The sequence below is a fragment of the Euprymna scolopes genome, chromosome 13, assembly GCF_053919585.1.
Source record: "Euprymna scolopes isolate OS-2025 chromosome 13, ASM5391958v1, whole genome shotgun sequence".
NCBI lineage: Eukaryota > Metazoa > Mollusca > Cephalopoda > Sepiida > Sepiolidae > Euprymna > Euprymna scolopes.
The window spans coordinates 65,238,585-65,265,915 of NC_136494.1; the positions used below are offsets into that span (position 1 = coordinate 65,238,585).

The window sequence follows — 27,331 nt, forward strand, 5'->3', positions numbered from 1 at the left end:
AGGCAAGCAGCAGCAGCAGCAGCAGCAGAGAGTGAAGTGTACATCTAGTTCTGCCGCTATTAGTCCTAACAGACACTGGGAACGCTAAATTGACAAGAGTTAAGTCAGGAGCGAAACTGGAGTTTTGCTGTGAAAGCCACTAGCTTTATGGAGAGCCATTCAGGTTATAGACTTCACAACCAGTGATGATGTAGCTAAACAACGAATGACTATAACTAATTTTACACCGTATTACTTACAGTTAAAAATGTCTTCATTGTTTATTAACTGCATTTATTTTAATCTAGGTTCAAAATAATAGTCCTTTGTTTGAGTTTAGTTTGTGAAAGATGAAGTTTTTAAGTTTTCTTTTTATTTAAAAACGGTCATTGCTATTTTTAGTATACGTAATGTGACGTGTTTTGAGAAGTGTCAGTTTCAACTGACAGTGTGTTTTTGTTTACAAACATGTGGGTGATTGGCTGGCAAACCACGACAGCTGTACTTTCCTCACATAAAAAACTAACATTGTGTCTAACTTTACCCTTGTGTATGAATCTTCCCTTGTGGAAAGGCAAATAAACACACACACACACACACACACACACACACACACACACACACACACACACACTAATATTGAATTAGAATTGAATAAAATTTATTTTTATACAGTTTTTAAACTATACTAATTAAATTAAAAATACCACTTTCGGCACATCTGCAGTTTACGAACCGTGCTGGCCCATTCTTAACATAGGGTGGTGGGCTTTGTTATCTATTCTGTACTTTGACTTAACAATTTGATAAACAAGATACCGTAAAAATTGAATTTCATTTTAAAATCCTATCTAAAAATTAGAACGATCCCTAAATTGCAGAAGCACAAAAAATGATTTTTTAAAAATGTTAAAATTAATAACAAAAAAAAAAAACAATATATGAAGCTTAGTTGAATAACCTGCTTTTGCAGTTGTAGTTTTAAATTCATCTTGTTGCATAAAATAAATAAATATTTTTTCTCAGTTCCACTACTGGGATGAACTTGGGTTATTGGAAATCAAAGCAGAATAAATGGCTCTATTCTTTTTAAAAGAGTAATTGAAAACGAGAGTAAATAAAAAGATTCACCTTGCAAAAATAACAGGTGCCTTGGAGAAGGTGGTGCATAAAGATATTGAAAAACAAATTTAAAAAAAATAGAAAGGGAAAGCCCCAATCTAAAAATAGCTAAACAAAATAAAATAAAATAAAAAATATAGAAAAAAAAAAAAAAACAGAGGGAGAGGAGAGTAAAGGGAAAGAGAGAAAATCTGCCGGCAAATGTCGGATAGTTTGTACTGACGTAACAGACCACGTGACCGTCTCATTTCACTTCCGGCAAGCAGACAGCAGCAGCAGCAGTCAGAGGTAAAATGGAGTCCCGGCTGACGTTGTTGTCTTGTGTCGTCGGCCAATGTTTATAGAGAAAAAAAAAACTGCTGCTAAAAAACAAAAAAAACACGTACACACGGAGAGTGGACTTACCAATCTTCTTATTTATTAATTTGCGACTAATGTACATTAAAGGATGTCTTTGGAGGACCCGTTCTTTGTTGTGAGGGAGTAAGTATTCGTTTGTTTTAAAATCACCCGTTATTACTATCCTCTCTCTCTCTCTCTCTCTCTCTGTAAAAATAAAAATCGTATGATGTCTCAAATGATGAACGTTAAACAAAATAAATAAATAATAATAAAACTATCAAAAGGAATGCGTTAACTCTTACAACTGCATGTCGTCATGTGGTTAATATAGGACACAAGTTATTTTATTGGACAACAAAAACAAAAACAAAAAAAACTGATGATTAAAAAAACCATTAAGCGTATTTTTATATATATTTATAATTTTCATTCATTCATCAAACCCACGCCCTGTTGTTATTCAAGAGAAGTGCTATTTGTATACATTCTCTTTTTTTTTTTTTTTTTTTGTAGGGGTGTTTAATTGTCGCCAACAAACACTAATTTCAGATTACATGTTGTAAATAGTGAACTTGATTTTACTATTTATTCAATGTTGTCAACTTTTCTGTCATCTTGGCTTGATGTCACTAAAACACAATTTTCGGTATTATTATACAAACACCGTGACAGCGTTAGGGTTAGGGTTAGGGTTAATTCGCTGTCACGGTGTTTGTATAGTTTTACCCAATTTTCAGCTTTTACCTTTCTTTATATTGATTTTTTATTTATTATTTTTTTAACAATTTTTCTTTGAAGAAAACTCTGCATAAAAAACGATAATAATCATCACGAACTTTTATTTCTAATATTTAAACTGACCATTAAATGTGTGTATGCTTCTCGCATCAGCGTAACTTTGTATTTTTATTTATTTACTATTAGTCGAATAGATATTGAAATTAGGAATATAAAAAAAGTAAAATAAAATAAAACGAAATGCTTAAAATCTTTAAAAAAAAATTTAATTACGAAATTGAATCCATCAGAATGCATGTCGGTTTCTTCGCAAACAAATCAGCCCTTTTAATCTTATGCGAGTCTTCGAAACTTGAAAGGAATTTTGAAACCTTCAAACTGTCAAATCGAAAGTCGCTTCTGGCTTTACGATTCGGTGCTTATACAATTTACGGACTGTGCTATTTTTTTATTTTTTGTTATGGGATTTTCAAGTTAAATTCAATTTTTACGATGTCTTTTGTTTATTGTTAGGTGAAAGTGCAGAATAGTTAACAAGCCCCCCCACTCCTCTTTAAAACTTACTTTCTAAATGTTATTTCGATTGTTAACAAATTCTCATGCATTAAACGATTTAAGTTGAGATATTTCCACTGAATAATCTTATAAATAGAGATTAAAAAAGTATTACGTATCTTAGCAAATTCAGTTTTAGACTAATTTGGTTCAATTAATAATAATGTAAAGACCAAACGATCTCGTAATTGTCAGAAAAAAGAACCAAAAGGACGCTACTTCTAAAGAATTTGAACTGAACTATTTTTATTTATTTTTATTTTTTTTACCCCAACGCTAATCTAACGTAAGGTTGAAGTTTAGTTCGGTTCGAATTCTTTAGCAACACAAAAATAAAAGTAAAAAACTCGTGTGCAACGTCTGGTAAGTTCAACTCGTCATAAATATAACGCAAAAAATAAAGTACTTTTTTTCTTTTCTTTTTTTTCATAACTATTTGTTCAAAATAATCAACTGTCATTGTTTTTTATTTTCCTCGTTAACGTTTTACAAAAATTATTTTTACTTTCCTTAAATAAAAAGTGGAAATTTGTTATAACATTTTTTTAAATACCAATTTGATAAACGTAAAAAACAAAAAAACAAACTCATATTTATCCCTCCCGCCTGCACTGAAAAACTCCCCTTAGATCTGTAAAGTGTTTCAATTGATGTTCCTTTTTATTATTATGGTCTGGTTTTATTTTCATTAATAGTTTTCTAGTAATCTTTTTAAGATTCTGACTAGCTCTTTAGGTGCAATTGTTTGAATCCTTTTTGCACTTTGTTCACCGGGTATATTTGCCAGGTAGTTTTTTACATTTTTTTTTCCAGTTGCTCCTATAATAACTGGAATATCTTAAAATTCCTTTTCCGAATTAGGCACTCATATGAGGAGTCAAGTTGAGGTTGCAAACCTCTATATTAAAAGTGGTGTTCATGAGTTCAACAGGTTTTGAACACGTAATATATATCTTTTTCTTTTTTTAATTATTCATATTACAGAAGGCCGTGACACGGCGCGCCGAGTTTGTCCGGTCCGAGCTGTTATAAATTTCACCACTGTCACTTCCATTTTCTTCAGATTCCTTGCAGGCTCCTAAGAAGTTCCCTGGTGAAGATCGGAGATTATATCAACCGAGACGTTGTGAATATAACAACGAAAATGAGAATAAAAGTCCGAATAAACAAACTAAAAGCATGCTTGATTGCTTGACACATTGTTTTTCGCACAGAAAAACACAAACGTCACATTTATTTCATTCTTTACGGCACCTCCGTTCTATCTCTATTATAAAAGGGGATTTGTGTGTGAGTTCGGTCCCTATGAACTTGAAAACGGTTGGGCCGATTTTTAAGAAATTTCACACGAAGGTACATTATATGCCTGACAGTGTTCTTAGATAGGTTTTGTTTCGAAATGTCTTCGATAAGTATAGATAATCTATAATTGAAATAATCCAATGAAAGAAGGAACAGGCGATTTTGACCAAAGTTAACACCTTATACAACCTAATATCACACGTGCATTTGAGAAGTTTTACCACATAAGCCGAAAGGCCCGACATATAAATTCGATAGTAGGTTCTTTGACATGATAAGGACTCGTTCAAAGTGAATGTTTCTGTTTAAGGCACAATTGCACCATGATACTTGACTTTTTCATTTTAAACTTTTATTCAAGCCATTATATATAAAAAAAAAATATAAAATCAACATTAGGTTCTCGACAATGCAATCTAGATTACAATGTATTTGTGGACTAAGTCACTGTATGGTAGCTTGTAAAACTTCATCTCGGTGCACCACGGCACCATGATGGGTCCCAAACTAGAGCAGGCAATTGATTAGATTGAAAAAGTAGTTGATTTCACCAATTTCAGTGACAATAACACTATCAGAGTGCGAAACATTCGTTGATCATCATTCATTCCCGGGCAACGTCAGGTCTCACTGATGGTATCTTAAAAATGTATTTCCTTTGATTAAAGTTTGTCTGCAAAATGATATAGTTTTATATGCTCTGCAACGTTGGTCATCATCGACCAATCATTTATTTGTATATCTTTTCAAACATTCAGTTACAACAAACAGTTACAATTCTTGGCCTTCGGGACAAGATCAAAGTGTAGTATCTGTTCTTCAGATGCTGCACTTCTATTTCTTGTTCTCTTTCGGTGGAGGAGAAATCCTTCACGACTGAGACAATTTTTATTTTTGTACCTTTTCTCCACGTTAAAAAACGACCCTGGTGTCTAACTCTGTCCCGTGGGGAGGCATAGTAAATAGGTACAACAAACAGTAAAACCGCAGTTTAGTGGTTTAACGCGATGAAAATTGTGTACAAGTGATAAATACTGTTTTATCTTATTGCTTTTGTTAAATAAATAAGGAATCATTTAGAGTTAAAATTTATTTAGTGTTACACTTGTAATCTTGCGAACAGAATACGCTTGAAATGTGTAGATATGCTAAAATAATCGCTATGTTCCGTTTGTATGCAGACCCCATTGTTCTTTTATTTTATTATTCTGGCGATTATTTCAGCACATGTATAGATTCCAAACGTGTTTTTAAGCTTCCAAGCGTAATGCTAAATAGAATTTAACTCGAAACGATTCCTCATTTACTAATATTTAAGAAAAATAAGATAAAACAATATTTATCACATGTGTGCATTTTTTTTTATCGTATTATGTTCAGGCCACTAAACTGCGGTTTTACCCAAACAACAAAACAGAAAGTACTTACAAGCCATGCAGACACATTTCTAACTTAAATGTTTAACTTACATCCGATGGTGAGACCCTAATTTAGGAGCTTTGGGAAGTGTAGAACCACCCCATAGTTGAGATTATCCACTTCGAGTTCCTGCCAAGGTCCAAGCTATGGGCTAAATAAAAGTTGACATAATAAACTGCCTCACAGGTACCCTATTGAGCTAAGTTTTCGCGCCTACACACAGATTCACTCCTTCCAGCCTACTCTATTTCTAAACCAATCATCTACTTAAGCCTCCTTAACCATGACACAAAACTGAATCCAATGTCGGCCCCAATTTGGGAGCTTGTGGGTGTGTGTGGTGTCACTTCATGGTTACCATTCTCGGGTTCACTCTGATTCGGAACGGTAACATCTATTCAAATCCCATCGTCTGCAGACTATATACTGAGAAAACGGTCTTTTTATAGAATCACATCTCCAAATTGTTTTTTCTTTATTTAACGTAATCTTTGCCACAAAAAAAAAAAAAAAAAAAAAAACGGTCTGGAAACTGATTAAAAAAAAAGCCACAAAACAAATTTTACTGCAAGTAAAACATAGGAAGATACTTGAAGAATTAAAACTTTTTACTAAAATGGCTAAAGTCAGCACTGCATGAAACGAAAAGGGTTGATATGCCGTAAAAAGAAACCCCTACTAAACTAACTTCTAAGCAAGTAGAAAAAAATCTCTTGATGTTGGATACCGTTTAACTTTTTACCTCTATTGCGTAGGTGTGATCGAACGTATTTATTTATTACGAGATTAGACAATAATTTGGTCACCACTTATGCGGGAGCCTCTTGCATTTTCCCAAAAGTGTCCATATTTACTTGCCTCCCCACGAGGGCAGTGTTAAATATATGATCGGTTTTAATGTGTGGGATACCCAGTTCCCCTCAAGAAAGCAGATATTACACTTTGAATTATTTATTCGCAAATAAAAAAAAAAAATGAATTTCGTTTACAAATTGGGCACTAAGTCATCAGAAATGTGTGGGGTCGTTGGTCCCGCTCTATTTATACTACTACTACTACTACTACTCTTAAGTAGATGCGTTTTGGTCCATTCGTCCAAGCATTGTTCCTGTCATTCTTTTACCATTATGTTCACTTCAACAGACTACTCTGCTTAAATTATCCTCGATGGTCTAAAAATCAATTTTATTGATATTTGTAATTTCATGGTACAGCAAAAATAAAGAAACCAAATAAAAGACCCTCCCAGCCATCTTTAAGAGTAGATCTCTCACTGTTTTTCGATTTGCTGTGAAACAATAATAATAAATAAATTTTAAAAAAATAAGCAGACCAATCTCTAAGCGGAAGTGGGAGTTAAGTAACGGCGACATTTAGGGGTAGTGAAGATAAATACAATTGGAAGGAGGCGCAGGAAAAAATAAGTGAAGGATGAACATCTTTGATCTTCCTTACTTAATAAATAAATAAAGACGGAACTCGCTCAATCAACTAGTTTCCACTTTGACCTAAGCACGAACGTCGGGTACACGTTGTAAGTCTAGTCCTTTGCAAGTCTCATTCATTGTCTTTTTTCCTCTATTAATTCTCCAAGGACGTAGACGGCGCAGCAGCATTATACTTGCGCAATAGTAAATGGATGCAGTACATAAATGCACTCTAATTGTTTTGCTATTTCATTTCCCGTTAAGAGACCTGCATAGATGCTTTACGTAAGACAAATGTTAAGACTAAAGGCTTTAGACACTGTTCCCTCTTCTCTTTTTATGAAATCAAATCCGTATTTGTATGAATGAAAGTTCATTTACTACTATTACTATCGACTGCCCTTTAAAACGCCTCCCTGAATTACAATGAATTGACAGATTGAAAACCTGGTTACGTTTAGCTTTAAATACCCTGTATTAAAAAATAAAAGATTTTTCACTTTTTGTATTATTTTATTAACACTTGCAGCCGTTAGATTTTTTTTTTCTGATCCTAAAAAAAATGCACTCAGAAATACTTTATTTCTTCTTTCTTCCTTTTTCTTTTCTTTTTCCTTTCTTTTTTCTTCTTCCTTTTCTTTCTTTTCTTTCTTCCCCCTCTTCTTTCTTCCCCCTCTTCTTTCTTCCCCCTCTTCTTTCTTCTCCCTCTTCTTTCTTCTCCCTCTTCTCTCTTCTCTCTTCTCCCTCTTCTCTCTTCTCCCTTTTCTCTCTTCTCCCTTTTCTCTCTTCTCCCTTTTCTCTCTTCTCCCTTTTCTCTCTTCTCCCTTTTCTCTCTTCTCCCTTTTTTGTCTTTTTTCTTCCTCTTTTATCTTTTTTCTTCCTCTTTTATTTTTTTTTCTTCCTTTTTTATCTTTTTTCTTTTTTTATCTTCTTTTTTCTTCCTCTTTTATCTTTTTCTTCCTCTTTTATCTTTTTCTTCCTCTTTTATCTTTTTCTTCCTCTTTTATCTTTCTTCCTTTTCCTTTTATTCTTTTCTTCTACTTATTCCTTTTTCTTCATCTTCTTCCTTTTTCTTCATCTTCCTTTTTCTTCATCTTCTTCCTTTTTCTTCATCTTCTTCCTTTTTCTTCATCTTCTTCCTTTTTCTTCATCTTCTTCCTTTTTCTTCATCTTTTTCCTTTTTCTTCATATTCTTCCTTTTCCTTTTTCTTCATATTCTTCCTTTTCCTTTTTCTTCATATTCTTCCTTTTCCTTTTTCTTCTTTTTTCTTTTTTCTTTCCTTCTTTTTCTTTCTTTTTCTACTTTCTTGCCCTCTATTTTTTCTCTCGCATCTCTCTCTTTTTTTTCTTTTCTTTTTTAATAATAACAATAATAATACTTTTAATATTGAAGACTGTTGGGTATTCTGTTATTCTCTAAAGGCCAATAATTTTCGTTTTTCTTTTCTTTTCTCATTACACTGTAGGCCAAATGAATAAACCTGATCTGTATCTGATGGTTAATTACGAATATTCATAACATTTTAAAATGTTGCTTTTAGGCGTAACGGGTGGGTAATGTGGACTATAGTTAGTTGAGTTTAGTTTTATACAAAGTAGCAGAATCTCTCTCTAAACTAAATGCATTCCATAAATTCAAAAACTACTGATAAAACTGCTATGAAATTTGAATCGTAAAAGAGTGTACAAGAGATGTTTCAAAAGTAATGCCTTCTACTTTTTATTCTGCCTAAATGGATCAGAGGAGACTGCAAATTACATCGTTCTGATTACTGAACTTATGCAGTCATGAATTCCATCTCTCTGTTGCAGATGTTGATGGTGTGAGACTTGAAGAAACCAATCACCGTCATGGACGTGAGTCAGAAGCAAAGGTGCGTCATAGAGAAAAAAAAATGAACTGATCCATATTCACTGGAATGTTCACGAAGCCGATGCAATTGATGTCAGCACAGTTGGTAGATGGGCTCGTCGATTTCAGAGTGGCGACAGACATGTGAGTGACAAAGAGCGCTCTGGCAAAAGTGCCTTTAGAATGATGGCGACTGGAGGAAAATAAATTCTGGAGCACAAAAGGTCGCTTATTTTAATAGTACTACTTCTGTCTTCGTAGTTCTTAAACGTTTTAGTTTTTTGAGTTAAAAAAAATAAGAGTCCTTAATTTTGGAACGACCCTCTTAATGAGCTGTTTCCGCTTTGTTTTTTAGGCGTTAAAAGTTGCATCACTCACCCACCCAGGAAATAAATGTATCCATGTATTAAAAAAACTACTGACAATATTTTTCTGAATTTAAAACGTAGCTCCCTTTTATGTTCATTATCTTTTTAAGGCAGGACCCCCCCCCCTTTTTTTTTTTTTTTAATAAATGTATCCATAAAAAGTTGCTGTTTAGTCCTTACTATTATTGTTGCATGTGGTGATATTTTCCTTAAGCACCCTGTCCGAGCAACGCTAGGAAACCTTACTAGTTCTTTTATAACATAAAACAATGATACTGTAATTAAATTTTTCTTTCGTCTTCCTTTGCATTTTTGGGCTAGGAGCGATTGTATGATTGAGGGATGGACGACAGAGTGCTGTTTCCTGCGAATTGGTGTATAGGATCATCCAATCATACCCAGACTCTCTCATATTTTTCAATATGAGGATTTATATTTTTGCGGCATCAGTTATCAACAGATTTCTGAAACGCCACTGGTTAGGGACGAAGTAATGTCTTGTGACGTTTATCTTTTTTGTCCTCGTCAGTGAGTTCAAATAATTTGACAAAAATAAAACAAGTATGCTTTAGTTGCTATGTAAAAAAAGGAGAAATTCATTCTAAACTGAGGCAATTTAAATTTTGTTCCACCCAATGCCCCTTTTTAGGGAGGTAGGTAGGTTTATTTCCAAATTAAAAGCCGACCTTGTGCCTAACTTTGTCCTCGTAAGGAGACTAGTAATAAACACACCAACTTAACTAAAAAAGAAGTTCTATTCCTTCTGCTAATTATTTATAGGTTACACTCATAAGCCGATACATTCTTTAAAATGTAAACTATTGCGTTGTGTAATCGTGCACTTGCTAAAACCAGTGTGCGTGTGAAGAAACATGCTAAAAACAATATAAGTCAATAACTATGTTCGTGTGACAGTGATGCATATATGCTATTCCCGCTATATAATTTGTAAATTATCTAGTGGCTAAAAAAGGCAGGCTTAAAAAGTATTGAGGGAGAAGGAGCGAGATAATTTCATGTATGCGTTCGTTGGAATGTTTCTATAAAACAACAATAGCAACAAAATAGACTAACGATTGTTTGATGAGCTAATAATTGTCTTTAGATTGATGCCATTATAAGTGACTTTTGTAAATCAAGTTGATTTTAAAGCATTGGGAATATTTTAAGTAGAATAATTCATAGAGAAAATGTGGTATTATGGTGATTAGTGAAATGAACCGTGCTGGAACGAATGGGTCAAAATGCCTCTAGTTAAGAGTAAAATAGAGGATGACCCCCTCCTCTTCACACTTTTGATAGCGTTGTCCAAATTTGTAAACTGACTTTTTTTAAAATTTTTATTTTAAAAATTAAAAAAAAAAATTATTTGCAAATAAATCATTACAACTGTAGCACCTGTTTTAATTTAGGCCTTTGGGCTTACTTTGGAATACAATATGGTTTTGTTAGATTAATATTTTGATAAAATAACTTTCGTCTCTAAACTGGGCTTCAAACCGGATTTTTCCTTCACATGCATTATCTTCTCCTTACGGTTTATTTTTCAGTCGTCTAGAGTGCCCCTTTTCTTTGAGGGAGAAAAGGTCTGTATTCGACAATAAACTGATCACAAGTACTATCATCGCATCTACTTTCACCTTTGACACTAAATACTATTATCACATCTACTCCAAACCTTCCTCCTCAATCACTATTTACTTACCTCCCCACGAGGCCAGTTAGACATAAGGTCCATTTTTAATATGGGGAGGAGGGAACTAATCTCTCCCAAAAGGAGTACTTTGGGACAAAAATAGAAAGTGCCCAAACTTAGAAGGATTTTTCCTTCACTGACCGAAGACAAAGATGAAGTGTAGTATCAAAACAGATTCTGCACTTTGAATTATTACTTTGCCAAAGAAAAAAAAGATATGATAATAATAAATAAAATAAATAATTCTAATTTTAAACAAATTAAACAGGAGACAAAAGAGAAAAGTTGTAGTTTCGTTGGTCATCCTCTTGCATCTTACTCTGAGCTAGAATAATTGCGATTACCATGGTACCACATGTATTGGGTTATCCTACTTAAAATACCCCCAATGTGTTCACACACACACACACACACACACACACACACACACACACACACGTATGTGTGTTTGTGTGTGTACTACACTTTTTAGGCTGTTAAAATCTGGCAAAAGTTATAGTCCGTTGATTTTGAATGAGGGCTTAATGCAAAATTGATTGTTGAACATAGTTAAATTTGTGCTCATTTTTTGCATTGAATATTAATCACTAATTATGCATGGAATGGATACCATAATATTTATTTCGCTGCACCTTATCAACAATGATCCATAACAAAATTTCAATGCGGAATGGACAAACAGAATTGTCTGATCTATTCTCTGCTTCCTTTGTTCCAGTTCGTTTGACTCGTTGGTCTAGTGGTCTCCATCAATTCATTGTTTTAATACCTCATTGTAATAGAGTATTATTAGTAATACAAATTCCAGTAGTTTCTTTCCAACGATGCAAGGTTGTGGAACTCTCTTCTTGCTCACTGTTTTCCTTCTACCTATAACCTTTTTCTTTTCAACATTAAGGTCACTAGACATCTCCTGTCTTTTCAATAATCAACTTTCGTTCTTACATCAAGTGGCTTCATGCTCTGTCTCGAGCAATTTCCATAAAAACATAATAGATAACTTTGAACTTAGCTAAAGATCAATTCTTTCTCAGACTGTTTCTTTTCATAACATTAAACATGAAATTGATAATTCGTTTTTGTCTTTAAGTTGTATGTTAAACTGACTTAAAAACATTTGGAGAAGTTTTTATTCATGGCATGACATTATGGATGTATATATAACGTAAATGAAACATACCGATCGTCGAGTACTCTCTGAATGTTTACTATGTATGCGTTTTGCGTATAATTTCCTTCTGTCCATTACCAGTGGCCACATATTTAGTTGCTATCTTACGAAGTCAATTGTAACTTTGTGACAGAGTTCGCATTTCCCGACCAGCAGTAATTATCACTTTTTATACTGATGATTACATAAGCATGAAACTCTAGTGTATGTACGTATAAATATTACGGCCCATTTATTATATATATATATATATATATATATATATTAGTGGTTGGACGATTAATCGGGAGTCGGAACTTTTTTTGGGTATTGGAATCGGAAAAATTTATTATTTTCCGATGCCAAAACTATTCTATTATCTTTTTTTATTTGATTTTGTTTGCAAGATGTTCTACAGCTGGTAGTAATTATAAAATAATGAATATTTATTAATTTTAAAATACCAGACAAACTAAAATCTATAGATCACCCCCACAAGTATATTTTCACGTTTAGCAAAATAGCTGCACACTGAACATGTGTGTTTTAAGATGATCGGTTAAAAATAACAATTTATAGTAATTTATTTAGAGATTTATAAAGAATCGGAATCGAGAATTTAGTAAGGAATCGGTAATTGTATCGGAATCGGGAAAATATTGGAATCGCCCCATCACTAATATATATATATATATATATATATATATATATATATATATATATATATCAGTTAAATGTGTGCGTGTGTGTCTGGTCACGAATAGGCTCCTATATTGTTGGCTATTTTAAAAAACTGATTACATATAATGATAGAAGATGTATCGAGACACAGGAATGGGTATGTTTGATCTGGCATAATGATGATTCATTAAAATTGTGGGGTCTGCGTACGCGCCTGGTCCACAAAGTATAGAAATAAAAAATTTAAAAATTAAAAAAAAAAACGTTTACAAGTGTTTTTGATATAGATGTACATAAGAATACTTTGATAAGTATGTTTTAACTTAAATAGGGATGGTATAATAAAATTGTGGGGTTTGCGTTCGCGCCTGACCTCCATAGAATGGAAATAGGCACAAACGTTAATAAAGACTTTTCATATCTATCTGCGTAAGTATACTTTGATAATTATGTTTCAGTTTGAAGAAATATGGTACAATAAAATCATAGGTTGTTCGTTCGCACCTGACCTCCATAGAATGGAAATATGTCACAAAGTTTAACAAGGTTTTTTAATATAGATCCACAGAATATTGTGATAAGTGTTTCAGTGTGAATAGGTATGGTATAATAAATTATGTGGTTTATCTATTTTATTTTTACTTTCATCATATTTTGCTTTGGTTTGGATACCCCTAAATTAGAAACTATCTCTTTACAACCCTTCCTTTTCATAACCTATCATACTTTCATAAATCAGAGTCCATTTTCTGTAGGCTGTTTTTGAACGTAGTCAACGCCGGGCACTTTTGCTAGTGTGTGTGTGTGTGTGTATATATATATATATATATATATATATATATATATATATATATATATAAGAATGAGTTATAATTAGAAATATAGAAAATCGAGATGAAAAATAAAACAAATTAACAACTTATTCAACTATTATTATTCAGTCTTGTGTTAGTTTTGCCACTTTAACTATATTTTGTGTTCCTCATTGCAAAGTGTAACTACTACTCGTGTCGATTTCCCGTTTTTGTCAATGAATGGCGCACCAACAATATTCATCATGAGAGAGGGAGGCACCATTTCCAAGTTTTATCATATGCTTTCTATCTCTTCTATAGGATTTTATTATTAAAATAAACTTTTATACATTTAAATTAGTATTTCCTTTGTTGGAGTCGGAACAGATTAAAAGACTAAACAACAAAATGACTATTTCTTTGTTTTCGAAAATGTCTCTTAAGACGATTCTTTAAGACCGGATAAAGAAGGCTTTTGCGAGGGAGAAGAAAAAAATAAAAGACCGTAGTACGGCCATTCAGTAAGTGCGTGTTCCCTCCCGCCCTCTCTTCAAATATAGCAAAACATTTAAATATTTCCACACTGTTGTCATTTACTTTGTCATTATTTTTTTAATTTACGCTTTGTTTTTACGAAGCATCAATTTCAAATAAATAAAACTTTGACATTTGTTTTTCTTTTTTTTTACAGTTTACGGATCGTGTTATCTTTTTTTAGATAAGATTTTCAGAGTGAAATTTAATTAAAATTGTTAGGTAAAAATACAGAAAAGTTTTTTTAACCCTCCTCCCCCCATCCCCGTGTTAAGGATGCGTTTCTAAATAATAACTTTATTTCACCATAGCCCGTAAACTGCACAAGTACCAAAAGTAATGCCTAAGGTTTACAAATTTACGATAATGTTTAAACCACGTATTTACAAATGCTGTAAATAATGGGATTAGAATCCCTTTCCTCCTTCCAAATGTCTTTCGTTTTCAATGAAAGGGGAAAAGAACAACCTGTAAGTTTATCGTGTAGATTTTATTTTATTTTATTTATTTCTTTAGTCATGTTCACCTTCAAACAAGGCATATTGCCACTCAGATGTAACGAGTGACAATTTGTGACCATGTTTTTATAGAGGATGAGCGAGATGTCAGTTTACATTACATTTAAACTTCTGCATATCAGTACAGTCAGGGAAGCAGGTAACTGGAAGGACATTTCAACATGTAGCAGTCTGGGAGAATAAACTACTAGAGTATAGGGATTTCCTCGATAGTGAAGGGGTGAGATTTTTCTGCCAAAGAGGTTTGTCGGAGGGGGGTATATACGTCAATCGGGTATACAGGCACAGGTATGAGTAATTCAATAGAGCACATTCCATCAAAATTCTTGTAAAACAAGTACAGAAAATGCAACATTGTGGCGATGGGATAAGAGTTATAGCTTAGTTAACAGTGTGGGACTTATTAGATTGAATTTTTTTTTTTTTTTTTTTTTTTTTGGACCCTGTCCAAGAGTGAGAGACTAGCGGTAGATGCACCAGTTCAGATGTGGCAACAATACTCTATGCATGGGTAAATGGTAGCTTTGTAGAAGTACAGGATACTCTCAGGTGTGAATAATTTTCCAACATGGGAGAGGGACCGACCTTCTTTGCAGCAGCCTTTGCAATGTCTTCAGTATATTTATTCCAGTTCATGTTCCTTCTCCTGCTTTTGTCGATTTCCCGTCTCCTCACTATGGCCGGGTGTGACACTAGGTTGAGCTTAATGTGAAGTCTAGTCATTTTTTTATCACACTGCGCTAATGGTCACTAACAAATCTGTCCTTATCTTATCTCTTTTGTGTTTATTTAGAAAGTTGAACAATTTGTTGCAGTGGCGGTGAGATGAAAAAACTTTCATATTCAGGATAGCAGAACAGCCTTCAGATATACTAATCATGTCTATACGATCCACTTCTAAATGGTAACTAGTTTACATATTGCTTTGCAAAAGGACATCTCATTAATTAAATATTCGTTTTTGTTTTTCTTTTTGTTTTATTCAATGATACTTTCCATTTAACTCTTAGTTCTATTTATGAATATTTACTATATTGTGAATAAATACTTAGAATTTTGGGTGAAAAGAGCCTTTCTGAACCTTTCCGATCAATTTACTTCTGTGAGTTGTGATTCTTGATTTCTTCAATTTCCTCGGGCAACGGCAGAACACGGGTTCCACTAGTTTTTATTTATTTACCTTCCCACGAGAGTAGGTTTAGACACGAGGTCGTGTTTCGCATGGGAAAATCCAGTTTTTCAAAAAGGAAGACTCTGGGTTGATATAAATGTAAAAATTACCTCTGTCTATAAGGATTTCTGCTTCATTGACCGAAGACAAAAGTTGAGGTGTAGTCTAATAACAGATACTACACTTTGTGTAGCCCTGTTAATTACTTATAAAAATAGGCCCTGGTCGAACCCAGCAGTATCCCTTATGAGCGCGCTTCAGGCGACAGACGATACTCCCCCCCCATTTTGGAGGAGATAATTCCTAGAATGGCATAATGAGAAACGAACAGAATATGCTATATTTCAATTCTAGTCGGAGAGCCGGCTGTTCTTTTAATTTCTCTTCATTTCTCAGATGACCGTTAAAAATACAACTTTCATTTTTAGCTAAGAGACGTAAGGTGGGTTAGGAGGCTGATCTTTCTGCAATTAGTTCCAGTGCTGCTACCAGAAATGGTAGAAAGTGACAAATTCTTTTCTTTTTTGGTTCGTGATCTTGTGACAGCTGACACGATATGCTTCTCATGAGGAAATTACACTCGACTATTTTAAAATCAAAAATCTAAATAACTACATTCTTACACACACACACACACACACACACACACACACACACACACACACACACACACACACACACACATATATATATATATATATATATATATATAAGAAAAAGCAGAACTATAAAAAATTTTAGCCATTTTTGATACTTGTGATTTTTCTTTTTGATAAAAACCGAATGTTTTTGTAAACGTATTAAAAAAAAAAATTAAATTTCTACAGTATACTAAAGACGTCTTATTTTAGTGCTCCGTTAAAAAAAATTATTTTAATATTATTTTGCAAGCATGTTTTTAATGTGTGATATTAATTTTATTGTTTTAAAAAAATGCTTATGCATTTATTCCAGGATTTATTTTTTTTTTTTTTTTGATGCAATGACGAAATATTAAAGAAACTGGAATCTTAGGAAGATCTACATCATTTCAGTTATTATAGGAGCAGGCGGACTCCTGGGAAAATATTTAAAAAATTCCCTGGCAAATATATCTGAACTAAGTGCAAAAGAGATTCATAAAATTGCACTTTAAAGGGGCGGCTAGAATCTTAAATATTTCTTTGTTGGAATATATGATATAGCGAGTGGATGTCTGGCGTCCGGTAGGATGCGTCATCCCTAGCCAGAAGAAAATAAGAAAATCATCAAAAGTATATTTCAAAACTAAGAATTCAAAAATACATTTTTCCGTGCAAAACAACAATAATAAAAATATGCGTTTTTCAAAGTTGCTCTAAGAAAATAAAATGCTGTTAATATTAACAATGTATATATTAATACGATAGCGTGTGTTGTTTTGTGTGTCACGCTTGTCTTTTTTGTTCTGAGTGACTGTTGTTTACTTATGACAAGTTTTGTTTTCGATTATAGCTGAAGGAACTCAAATTATCTATATATACATATGTTTTTATTCATAAGTTTCAGTTTCGATTATAGCTGATGCACCCAAGTCATATATATATATAAATATATATATATATATATATAACTACTTCATTTATTCGCATAAATTTAATATACGAAAGTATAGATTTATGCGTAAACTTTAAGTATTTACTTCAAAAGTGCTCAATACGTAGGTAGAGCTAGTTAGTAATTTATAAAATATATATGGCGATTAAGCTACACTGAATATTCTGCGTTTCATCCAACTATAGGATTGGTCAGGCATATGCCTGACGAATCCTATAGTTGGATGAAACGCAGAATATTCAGTGTAGCTTAATCGCCATATATATTTTATAAATTACTATATATATATATATTAGCAAAAGTACACGTCGTTGACTACGTTCAAAAACAGCCTACAGAAAATGGACTCTGATTTATGAGAGTATGATAGGTTATGAAAAGGACGGGTTGTAAAGAGGTAGCTTCGAATTTGGGGGTATCAAAACCAAAGCAAAATATGATGAAAGTAAAAATAAAATAGATAAACCACATAATTTATTATACCATACCTGTTCACACTGAAACACTTATCACAATATTCTGTGGATCTATATTAAAAAACCTTGTTAAACTTTGACATATTTCCATTCTATGGAGGTCAGGTGCGAACGAACACCCCATAATTTTATTATACCATATTTCTTCAAACTGAAACATAATTATCAAAGTATACTTACGCAGATAGATATGAAAAGTCTTTATTAAAGTTTGTGCCTATTTCCATTCTATGGAGGCCAGGCGCGAACGCAGAATCCACAATTTTATTATACCATCCCTATTTAAGTTAAAACATACTTATCAAAGTATTATGTACATCTATATCAAAAACACTTGTAAACGTTTTTTTTTTTAATTTTTAATTTTTTTATTTCCATACTTTGTGGACCAGGCGCGTACGCAGACCCCACAATTTTAATGAATCATCATTATGCCAGATCAAACATACCCATTCCTGTGTCTCGATACATCTATCATTATATGTAATCAGTTTTCTATAATAGTCAACCATATAGGAGCCTATTCCTGACCAGACACGCACACATGCGTTATATATATATATATATTGAAATCAGAACTTTATAATATATAAGAATCTATAGAAAATTGACACTAATAATATATACAAAATCGGCACAAATTAAAATATCGTATTTAAGCATATTTTACGACCGGGCTATGCTGGGCGTTCCTACTAGCTTAGATATATACTTTTGCAGTTTTAACAAAAGAGCTACAATACAATTTTTTATTTTTGTACCTTTTCTCCACGTTAAAAAACGACCCTGGTGTCTAACTGTCCTGTGGGGAGGCATTGTAAATAGGTACAGTATCAGGGCATCTTCATTCACGCTGAACATCTACAGAATGCCAACATCAATATCTTACATATGAAAGAGTCCGATGTGGAATTTCCATGGGTCCCACTAGTATTACCTTAAATTATTAAAAATAAATAAAATAACACATCCTTGATTGTACTATTGGGGTTGTGCAAAAAGTCGAAATGAGTTGAGTTTTTAATGCAACCAAAAGTTGATTAGTAACCCCTTCAATCACTAACACCTTTTTTTTTCTTTTTTATTCAAACGCGTAAAAAATAATAAACATGGTGATATTTTAAATTTTTGATTTTCCTCTGCATTGCAGATTTGCTTTTTTTTATTTTTTATTTTAGTTATTTCCATTTCATTTTGTTTTAATCCTTTCAACTACGTTTTAAAATACGATTATTTTAACTTCCTCAATGTTATCTGCTACGCGTTTGAAATGTGTAACTGTAATGGGTTAAAAAAAACCCAACTTTTCGTTCCGTTGAAAACGCAACTCCTTTCACAACTATTCAGAGTCGGCATTCTTAAAGATTACGTTCTACCTGCTTTGGTCATTTTTCTTTTATATTAATAGACCCCCCCCCCCCCCCGGTCTCCAATCGACATTTTTTTTCTTTCTTTCTTTTCGGGAGTGGGTATAGAATCCCTCTCGTTTCCAATTTTTTTTTTCTTATACCGATACACGGAAAAGTTTGTCGTTTGATTTGGTGACGGGAATGATTCTATTTAAAAAAGTCATGAATCTACTCATTTTATGTTAAATTTTAAAATTGTTGGGCTCTACAAATTGTACAATCCTATTCTATTTTAATTAATTTTTTTTGCAAATCATTTTTAGAATCATAGTTTAGCAACGGTTCGTTCTCTGATCTTTTTGTTTGATCGTGTGCCTTTTCCTCGTTTTGAATTACTTTTATGCCTAAAGTCAGATTCCGAACATACCGAGATGTGCGTGAGGGTTTGAGTTTGGCGAACAATAGACGCGTAATTGTTTCACAACTCGTGCAATAAATCACCTGCCCATCAGGTGCGCGTATTCCATTAAGCCAGGTTACGCAACTAATTAAAAGCTTACTTTTAGTTCCCGGCTGCTATCGAAAAATAACCGGAGAGGGGAGGGGAAGCATTATATATATATATATATATATATATATATATATATATATATATATATATATATATATATATATTTTTCCTTTTTACAATATCTTTAAAAAAAAGAAAAAAAATTCATGATATGCAAATTTATAACTCTCTTTAAAAATGTGCTTAAATTATCATTGCTACTTTTTTCTTCCTCTAAATAAGCTACTACGAACAACTCATTTAAACAATCGACATTATGTTAGTAGTAAACGCCAAAACGTGAGTGTGATATTTTGTGAATGAAATATGCTGAATGCAAAGTGCCCTAAAAGTGATTGTGTTTAAAAATGAAATATAGGCGGGTGGGGGTTAAAAAGTTATAATTATCGATACTCGTCTCAATTTAATTTTAAAGATTTCATTGAGAATTTTTTTTTTTTCAACACCTTATTTTGTTTTACAGGTGTACTGTTAGAGATAATATGCCGTTATCATAAATGGGTTCAATCATAGCATATGCACTGCTAGAATATCTTATTTCGTTTGGTTTTGGATAAAATTTATTTTCCTCAAATTGTTTTGCTTTTTAACGTCCTTAACTTTGAACTTTTATGTATTTTTTTTTTACCTGTTGTGACATCTATCTATACTCCTATAATTTTTGTGTGTGTATACTGATATTCATATTAAAATCTTTCCTTTCTAATTATTAGTATTTATTTGCTTCCCCACGAAAGCAAAATGTGATACGATGTCGTTTTTAATGTGGAGTTAAACCAGCTCCCCGAAAAAAAGGCAGAAGGGGCACTCTGGTAGGGACCCAAAACAACAATTGTCTCGGTATAGAGGGTTTCCCCTTCATTGACAAACAAATTACCTTAAGAGTAGCACCGGAACAGATACTACACTTTGAGATAAATTTTTTATTCACTAGAAAAAGAAATACAAAAGGGAAAATGAACAAAAAATTTAGGCACAAGGCCAACTCATAAAGAAGTTGGGATGGTGAGGTTGGTTGGTCCATCTCGTCTCTGTTGGAAACTTAAAAGGATTTCTCTTTTCGCCAGCATCTTTTATCATAATTACTACACTTTGATCCTGGCCCGAAGGCCAAGAACAACAACCAAAAAAGCAAGCCTTTTTTCTAATTTATTTAAAAAAGATCTTGCTAATTTGCATATGTTTTTTAACATTCATTTTAATTAATTCCCTATTTTTTTTTTTTCTTACGGGATGGTCATCTTTAGTTTACTATTACATGTAATTCTATTCATGCAGATATTCTACATGATTTATACTTTCGTAATATTTGCATAAAAAGTTTATAGTAAACACAAAATCCTTTCCATATATACTTTTGTATGCGTATATATTTTTGCTTATAAAATTTGCCCATGAAGCTACTCCTAGGGATTTTGGTCTACAGCCATGAAACTACATCTATAAGGTATTTGAACCCATGCGAAACTTTATATTTGGGTTTTAGCCCGGGAAAATCGCTATAAAATTGTGAAAATTAAAAACTGTTTAAACAATTGCCCAGTGAATGGCGAATGCCGGCATTACGAATATGCATGCATAACGTAGTAGCTATTGGTTCATGTTTTAATTTTTAACCTTGCAGCAAACATGTCTTCATAGCTCATTAACGGCAGAGGAAAAATATAAATCGTAAGCTAAACTTTTTGGTTTCGATTCTCGGTGGTGGCACACGAGTCATTATTATTTTTTTTTTTTCTAACTTTTTAAATCATTCCTATATATTGGGTCCAATATAATAAAATAACAAATACGAAATCTACATTAATCAAAATATCATATTTAAGCGTAGTTTACGCTATAATGTCGGGCGCCCTGCTAGTATACATATAGTTTTAAAGGTTAAAAAAAAATTCCAAGACATATATATATATATATATATATATATATATATATATATATATATATATATATAGTAGAAATGGTAATTAATAAAAACCTGAAGAAAGTGCTCAATACTGTTGTAGAGCAAATATGCGTTTTATTTTTTATTACCGTTTTTTTTTCTGTTTAGTTACATTATTGTTTCAAACGGTCGCGTAGCTGAAACAATAATGTAACTAAACAGAAAAAAACGGTAATAAAAAATAAAATGTGTGTGTGTGTATATATATATATATATATATATATATATATATATAATTACTAAATTATCGACTAGTTTCCCCCCCCCCCCATATGACAGTGTATCTGTTCTGTAAGTACATTTCATCTCTTCTGTCTTCGGGTAGTGAATGAGAAATCCTTCTAGCCGGGGGTGATTTTTTATTTTTGTCTCAATCCAAGTTGAACTTTTGGGGAGTTGGATTTTTTCTGTGTTTCTTACACCAAACATTTTTTTTTTTTTTGTATAATATCAAAACCAAAAAACATTTTGACAAAATTTGTATAAAATGTATATATAATAAAAACTGTACATCCACTTTTACATACTCAAGAAAAAAATGAAATAAATAATCTTTTTATTTGGCTCCGTCACAGGGACAGAGTTAGATACAAGGTCGGTATAAACACCACTAACTATAACTAAGAAGAATTGTATGTTCATACCTTCCCCAGGAGTACTAGTTTATAGTTTAATCCTAATAGATCCAATAGGAATCGAACTCTGCCTAACCGATTCCATAGGCCATAATTGTATCCATTACACTAATCCTGCAGCCCTCCTTCTGTACATTAAAATCAGATCATCATATTTGGTTTAATATCCTTTTTACATGCTGCCATTTTTTTGGAGAGCTTTAAAAAATTGACTTCCAAACTTATTTCTGACCAGGTATTTATTTATCCCTCATTCTCTCAAATTTATCTTTATCACTTTCATGTTTTCCTTGGTCTTTACCTGTGAATTGAACCTGTTACCGCAATTGTTTTACATTTACTAAGCCAAGAAATTTTATCCATTCTGTCTGTGGCCATACTATTGAAATCTTCTGTTCTGCATATCTTATACTGTCTAGATTTAATCATTCTCTGAGTTCATCAAAACTAAGCCTGCATTACACATCCATCATAATATTCTTATATCACTTCTCTCCATGCAACGTATATCCTCAATCCTTGCTGGCCAGGTTTCATTTCTATACATCATCCCATTATGTAAACATGCCTGAGAAATATTTCCCAGTAGTGATACTCTGCTGGTTAGTAATGATAGAGGTCCCTTGAACTTACTTCATTTATTCCAAACTCTTGCAATCACATTAGCATCTGATCCAAAGATATCAAGATTAACAAATCTTAACAACCTTAATAGCTTCAGCATCCAAATATACTTTTGTCCACATCTGAATTTTCATCTATCTCTATTGTTTTAGACTTCTTGCATATAAACTATCTGTAATTCCACTGCACTTCTCGTGTATCCAGTGCTTACATGTGTTTGAAAAAAATTGAAATGTACCACAAACTAAAGGACCCCCCCCCCCTTTTTTAAAATACCATTTTCGTGTACGTATGTCAGGCGTTAGAAATACTTGATGTTATCAGTCACTAAACCTGCCATTTATGGAGATTTTTCTTTTCTTTTCTCTGTAGAAGGCCATAAATTGGAACAAGGCTACACGAAAGAATAAAACATAAAGGAAACAAAAATAAGTCAAGCTGATGCCGGAAGACATTTGATTCTCAAAATATTTACAGAAACAATATAGCATTTCCTTGAATCAAAACGAGGAATAGCAATACACAATACGTAAATGTTTACAATAAAAACAGAGGCGGGGGACAAAAAAACTCGTTCTATCAGAATTTTTATCTCCTACCATCTATTATCATACTAAAGCTTAGTTAATAAACGTTTGTTTCCCTAAAGTTTTTTTTTCCTGTGTATTTTATGTACACGGATTTAATGTTGGATTGAGTTATGTTTGAAAATAACCTGTTTTATTTGTTCTATCTATCTGGTTGTGCCCCCTTGCTCAGATCAATGTGGCTCTCTTTCGCTCTTTCTCCAGATTTCCCTGTCTTCTATAAGCTGTCTCAGATCTTCAGGATCACAGTTGGCATCGTGTGCAATTTGCTAGATGTACGTGGATCTTGGCCGTCCTATGCTTGTGCGCCCCTGCCATGGCGTCCACAGCAATACCTTTTTTACCAACTCTTGCTTTCTTCTCTGAAAATGAAAAATTGTTCTAAGTGATCGTAATTCACAATTTATTAACTAAGTTACTTTCTTTTACTAAGTTTCTTTACTATCTCTCTCTCTCTCTCTCTCTCTCTCTATATATATATATATATATATATATATATATATATATATATATATATATATATATATATTATTTTGGTACATGGTTCCGTTTATGCTTGTATTACTGGACAGATATACATAATATTCATATTATATTAGACATGTGATCTGCTGGGGTGCAGCTATCAATACTATTTCTTCCACTTTGCTTACATTCTAAAATTCATAAACAATGATATCTGTTAAAAAATTCTTTGCACATGACCCAAAATAATAAATCTCTTTACTTTTCTATTATTCTTAGGAATAGTATAAAAGTAAGTAACACTATATATTACTTTGCTATCTAATTTACGTACGTGTTTATGGTGTATGGACACAATGAGTTGCTCTTTATCTAAATATTCACAATGGTTGAATCAATACAAAGCAAGAGAGGACAAGGAAAATATGTAGATAGGTAAGTAAGAAATAAGTAACTTGTTCAATTAATTATAATTTATGACTAATTAGAAACATTAAATTGTTTTTCAATTATAACTCAATCCCAGAACTAAAGAATATTTTAGCATATATTTTGTGTCATTAAAACATTAAAAAAAAAAAAAAACTCGGGAAATGATGACACCTTCATTTAGTTTCAAGAGACTATGAATACCTCCTGTAAGAACAGCTGTGCATTTAATTGTGCGGCAAGGGCTGCACAATCCTCATCCATACCTCTCCTGAATCGACACTGCTTGAATCTAGTGGTAAGAAGTGCTAAACGGCTGGAAACAATGGCGAGATAAGCGGAGAGCACACGCAGCACTTGGAATTCTAAAATGGTCACCCAATTTAGTACTAATCGGGCTCAATGTTGCTTAACTTAATGGGAACCGGTGTGTCGGCATGAATTATGCCATATATCTTAGTAAAATAATCGTTAATTAACACACATTTAACATCATATCTATTACTAAATGACTTATCTTGGCATTGAGGGGAAGTAGATTAACTCGAGAAATTTCATGCTCAACCTTGAACGATTTGTCATTTTAGGTCGATGTTACCTGTTATTAGCATTATCACAAATACATTGGTTGCTAAGAAGATGAAACGAGTATCCCTGTAGGAACATCTTTTTGCATTTGAACTGGAGAATGATTAAGGCAGACAGTAGTTCTGAAAATCAAATGTTCTGATATTCACTTATTCTTGGAATAAATTCAGAACGCCATTTTGAATGTACTGAAAGTGAGGGATCGTTTATTTGTAAAATATAGTGTAGTATGTTGGGATTAGTATGTTTGGAAAAATGATAAATGGTGGGTAAAAATAATCATACCTGTTAACAAAGGAACACGGTGATGTGATGGGACTTATTGGTTAGAGAATGAAACTCTTTGCTATCTTTTTTTGAGAGAAGCAGTTTCTTCGGAATAAATGTAATCAGTTTTAAACGGGTGTGGGGGCGTGAAATGTTGGTATAGTTTATTGAAACATGATTTAATTACTAAGTGGCGAGGGTGATAGATTTGTTTAGGAAGTGTTTGGCTGTTTTCCTATTGAAATTGTAGATGCAGGAAAAAAATCCAGATCATTTTATTATATAGTGATGATGATATTTTATTATGTCGTGATGATATACTAGTGAAGGAACTCTATTTTGCCCAATGGTAATAACTTAAAAGTGTAGGATATTTTTTTAGGTATTTATTTTGTTGGTAAATTATTTATTTACGTTGAGGTTTATTTTTTGTTCAGTTTTACGAAGTTTTTATTTTTTTTAAATTTTGTAATTAAAAAGAAATTGTTTTAAAGGCAACAGGTTCACAGTCGTGGTTATTTTTTTCCCCCTCTCGAAATAATGCAATTCAAATAAAGATATTAGATTTTCTTCCAGTCTGTTTGCTTCAAGCTTCTCAAATGTAATGGCCGTGTTTTGAAGCTGGACGTATTTCTTTGATTATACAATTCCTGACAGATAAATGATCTTTAATGAGAGAATCTAGCCTGGAGCTCATCTGAGCTCTGAATGGACTAGACAACGTCCGTCTACTCATGTGAAGGAGACTTGTCACTCTTTTGCCTGCAAAATAATGGGCGATAACAATTTAATTTAATTTTACATGCAACCAAGCACCTCGACAGAGGCGGCGTCCATCTGTATGCTTCGTTCCGAAATAACATTTCCGTTATAAAATGTGCACAGATCACAAATCGGTGAAGAGATTAACACAAGTAATTTACTAGTTTGAAATAGTATTTTATTGGTCTGTAATGCTCAAGTTCGAATCCATCATGCTTAAGTTTGTAATAGCAATGACAAGTACGTTTTCTCTTTAAATCCATCACTGTGTCTCGCTAAAAAGTTCTATTGGTACGTTTGTCTCGTCTAAAAAAAAAAAAAAAAAAAAAAAAAAATGAACCTTGGTTTATTTTCAGTAGCCTCGTAACTAGTTTCCTTTATTTTGTCCACGCATTCCATGAGCGATATTTCTGACAAAGAGAACATAATTGCTCTTCTTGGGGTAGGAAGTTATATAACACTGATCATAGGCTTGAAGTATTTTTTTTTTAGTTCCTTAGATCAGATGGCTTCATGCCTAGTCTGGAACGATATCCGTAAAAAGAAACAAAAAACATAAGTTTGAAAGAACATTTTCTTTGTTAAACACACAGATTGAACGGATACATTTTCCCAATGGATTCGTTTTCATTTGTTTGTGTGTTTGGAAAGATTAAATGGTTGATAATGGAGCATTGACAGATTTGCTGCCTTCGGTCTGTCGTAATTTAATTTTCTCCAGAGTGGATCGGTTTTCAGAGATTTGATCCGTGTTATGCGCTTGATTGCTTCTTGAACGTAAAAAACAAAAACAAAAAAACCTTCATTCCTTTTTCTCAAGAATGGAATCTGCAGGTTTTTATCGCCTGCAAAATAATACATCTCAAGCCATTCTCTTTAAAAGCAATAATTCGTACTAATTAGAAGTTCGAATTGTGAAGAATCACTTTCATTAGCAATGGCGCATATTACATTTATGAATTTTTGAGATAAGGATTCGTAATTCATATTTGGATTCTTCAGATTACTGTTCTCATCGTGGCACAACGGTTAGAGTACTTGGAAAAATCAATTGTAAAAGTGATCTTCTCCTGAAGAGTGAAGGTTCAATTCTCAGACTCTATCCAATCATGGCTGACGGAACGAGAGTATGCTACCTCCATGAAGTAAATAAAGGGTTTCATTCGAAATTCCGTCCAAATTCCCGAGTTCAACAGAAACATTTCCAAGTTCGACAAAATATGCCTGAAGAAGGTTGGCGGTTACATCAACCGAAACATTGTAAAAATAACACTCAAGATGAGAACGGTAGTCCAAAGAATCCAAATAATACGAATGGAACATAATAGCTGCAAATAATTTCCTGTCATTTAGAAAAAAAAAAAAAAAAAAATTAAGGAAATTATTTGTAGCTATTACAACTAGGTGAAT

The 27,331-nt window shown here is 32.8% G+C and overlaps 1 protein-coding gene across 1 annotated transcript in view; it reads left to right on the forward strand.

Annotated features, from left to right (window-relative positions):
• The first annotated feature begins 1,360 nt into the window (after positions 1–1,360).
• The window catches only part of LOC145292052 (syntaxin-6-like), a 627,569-nt gene continuing 601,598 nt past the window's right edge, over positions 1,361–27,331 (forward strand). The window contains exon 1 of the mRNA XM_080138080.1: positions 1,361–1,584. Within this exon, the coding sequence (XP_079994206.1) occupies positions 1,550–1,584 (35 nt within the window). The 5' untranslated portion in view covers positions 1,361–1,549. The remainder of the gene's footprint in view (positions 1,585–27,331) is intronic.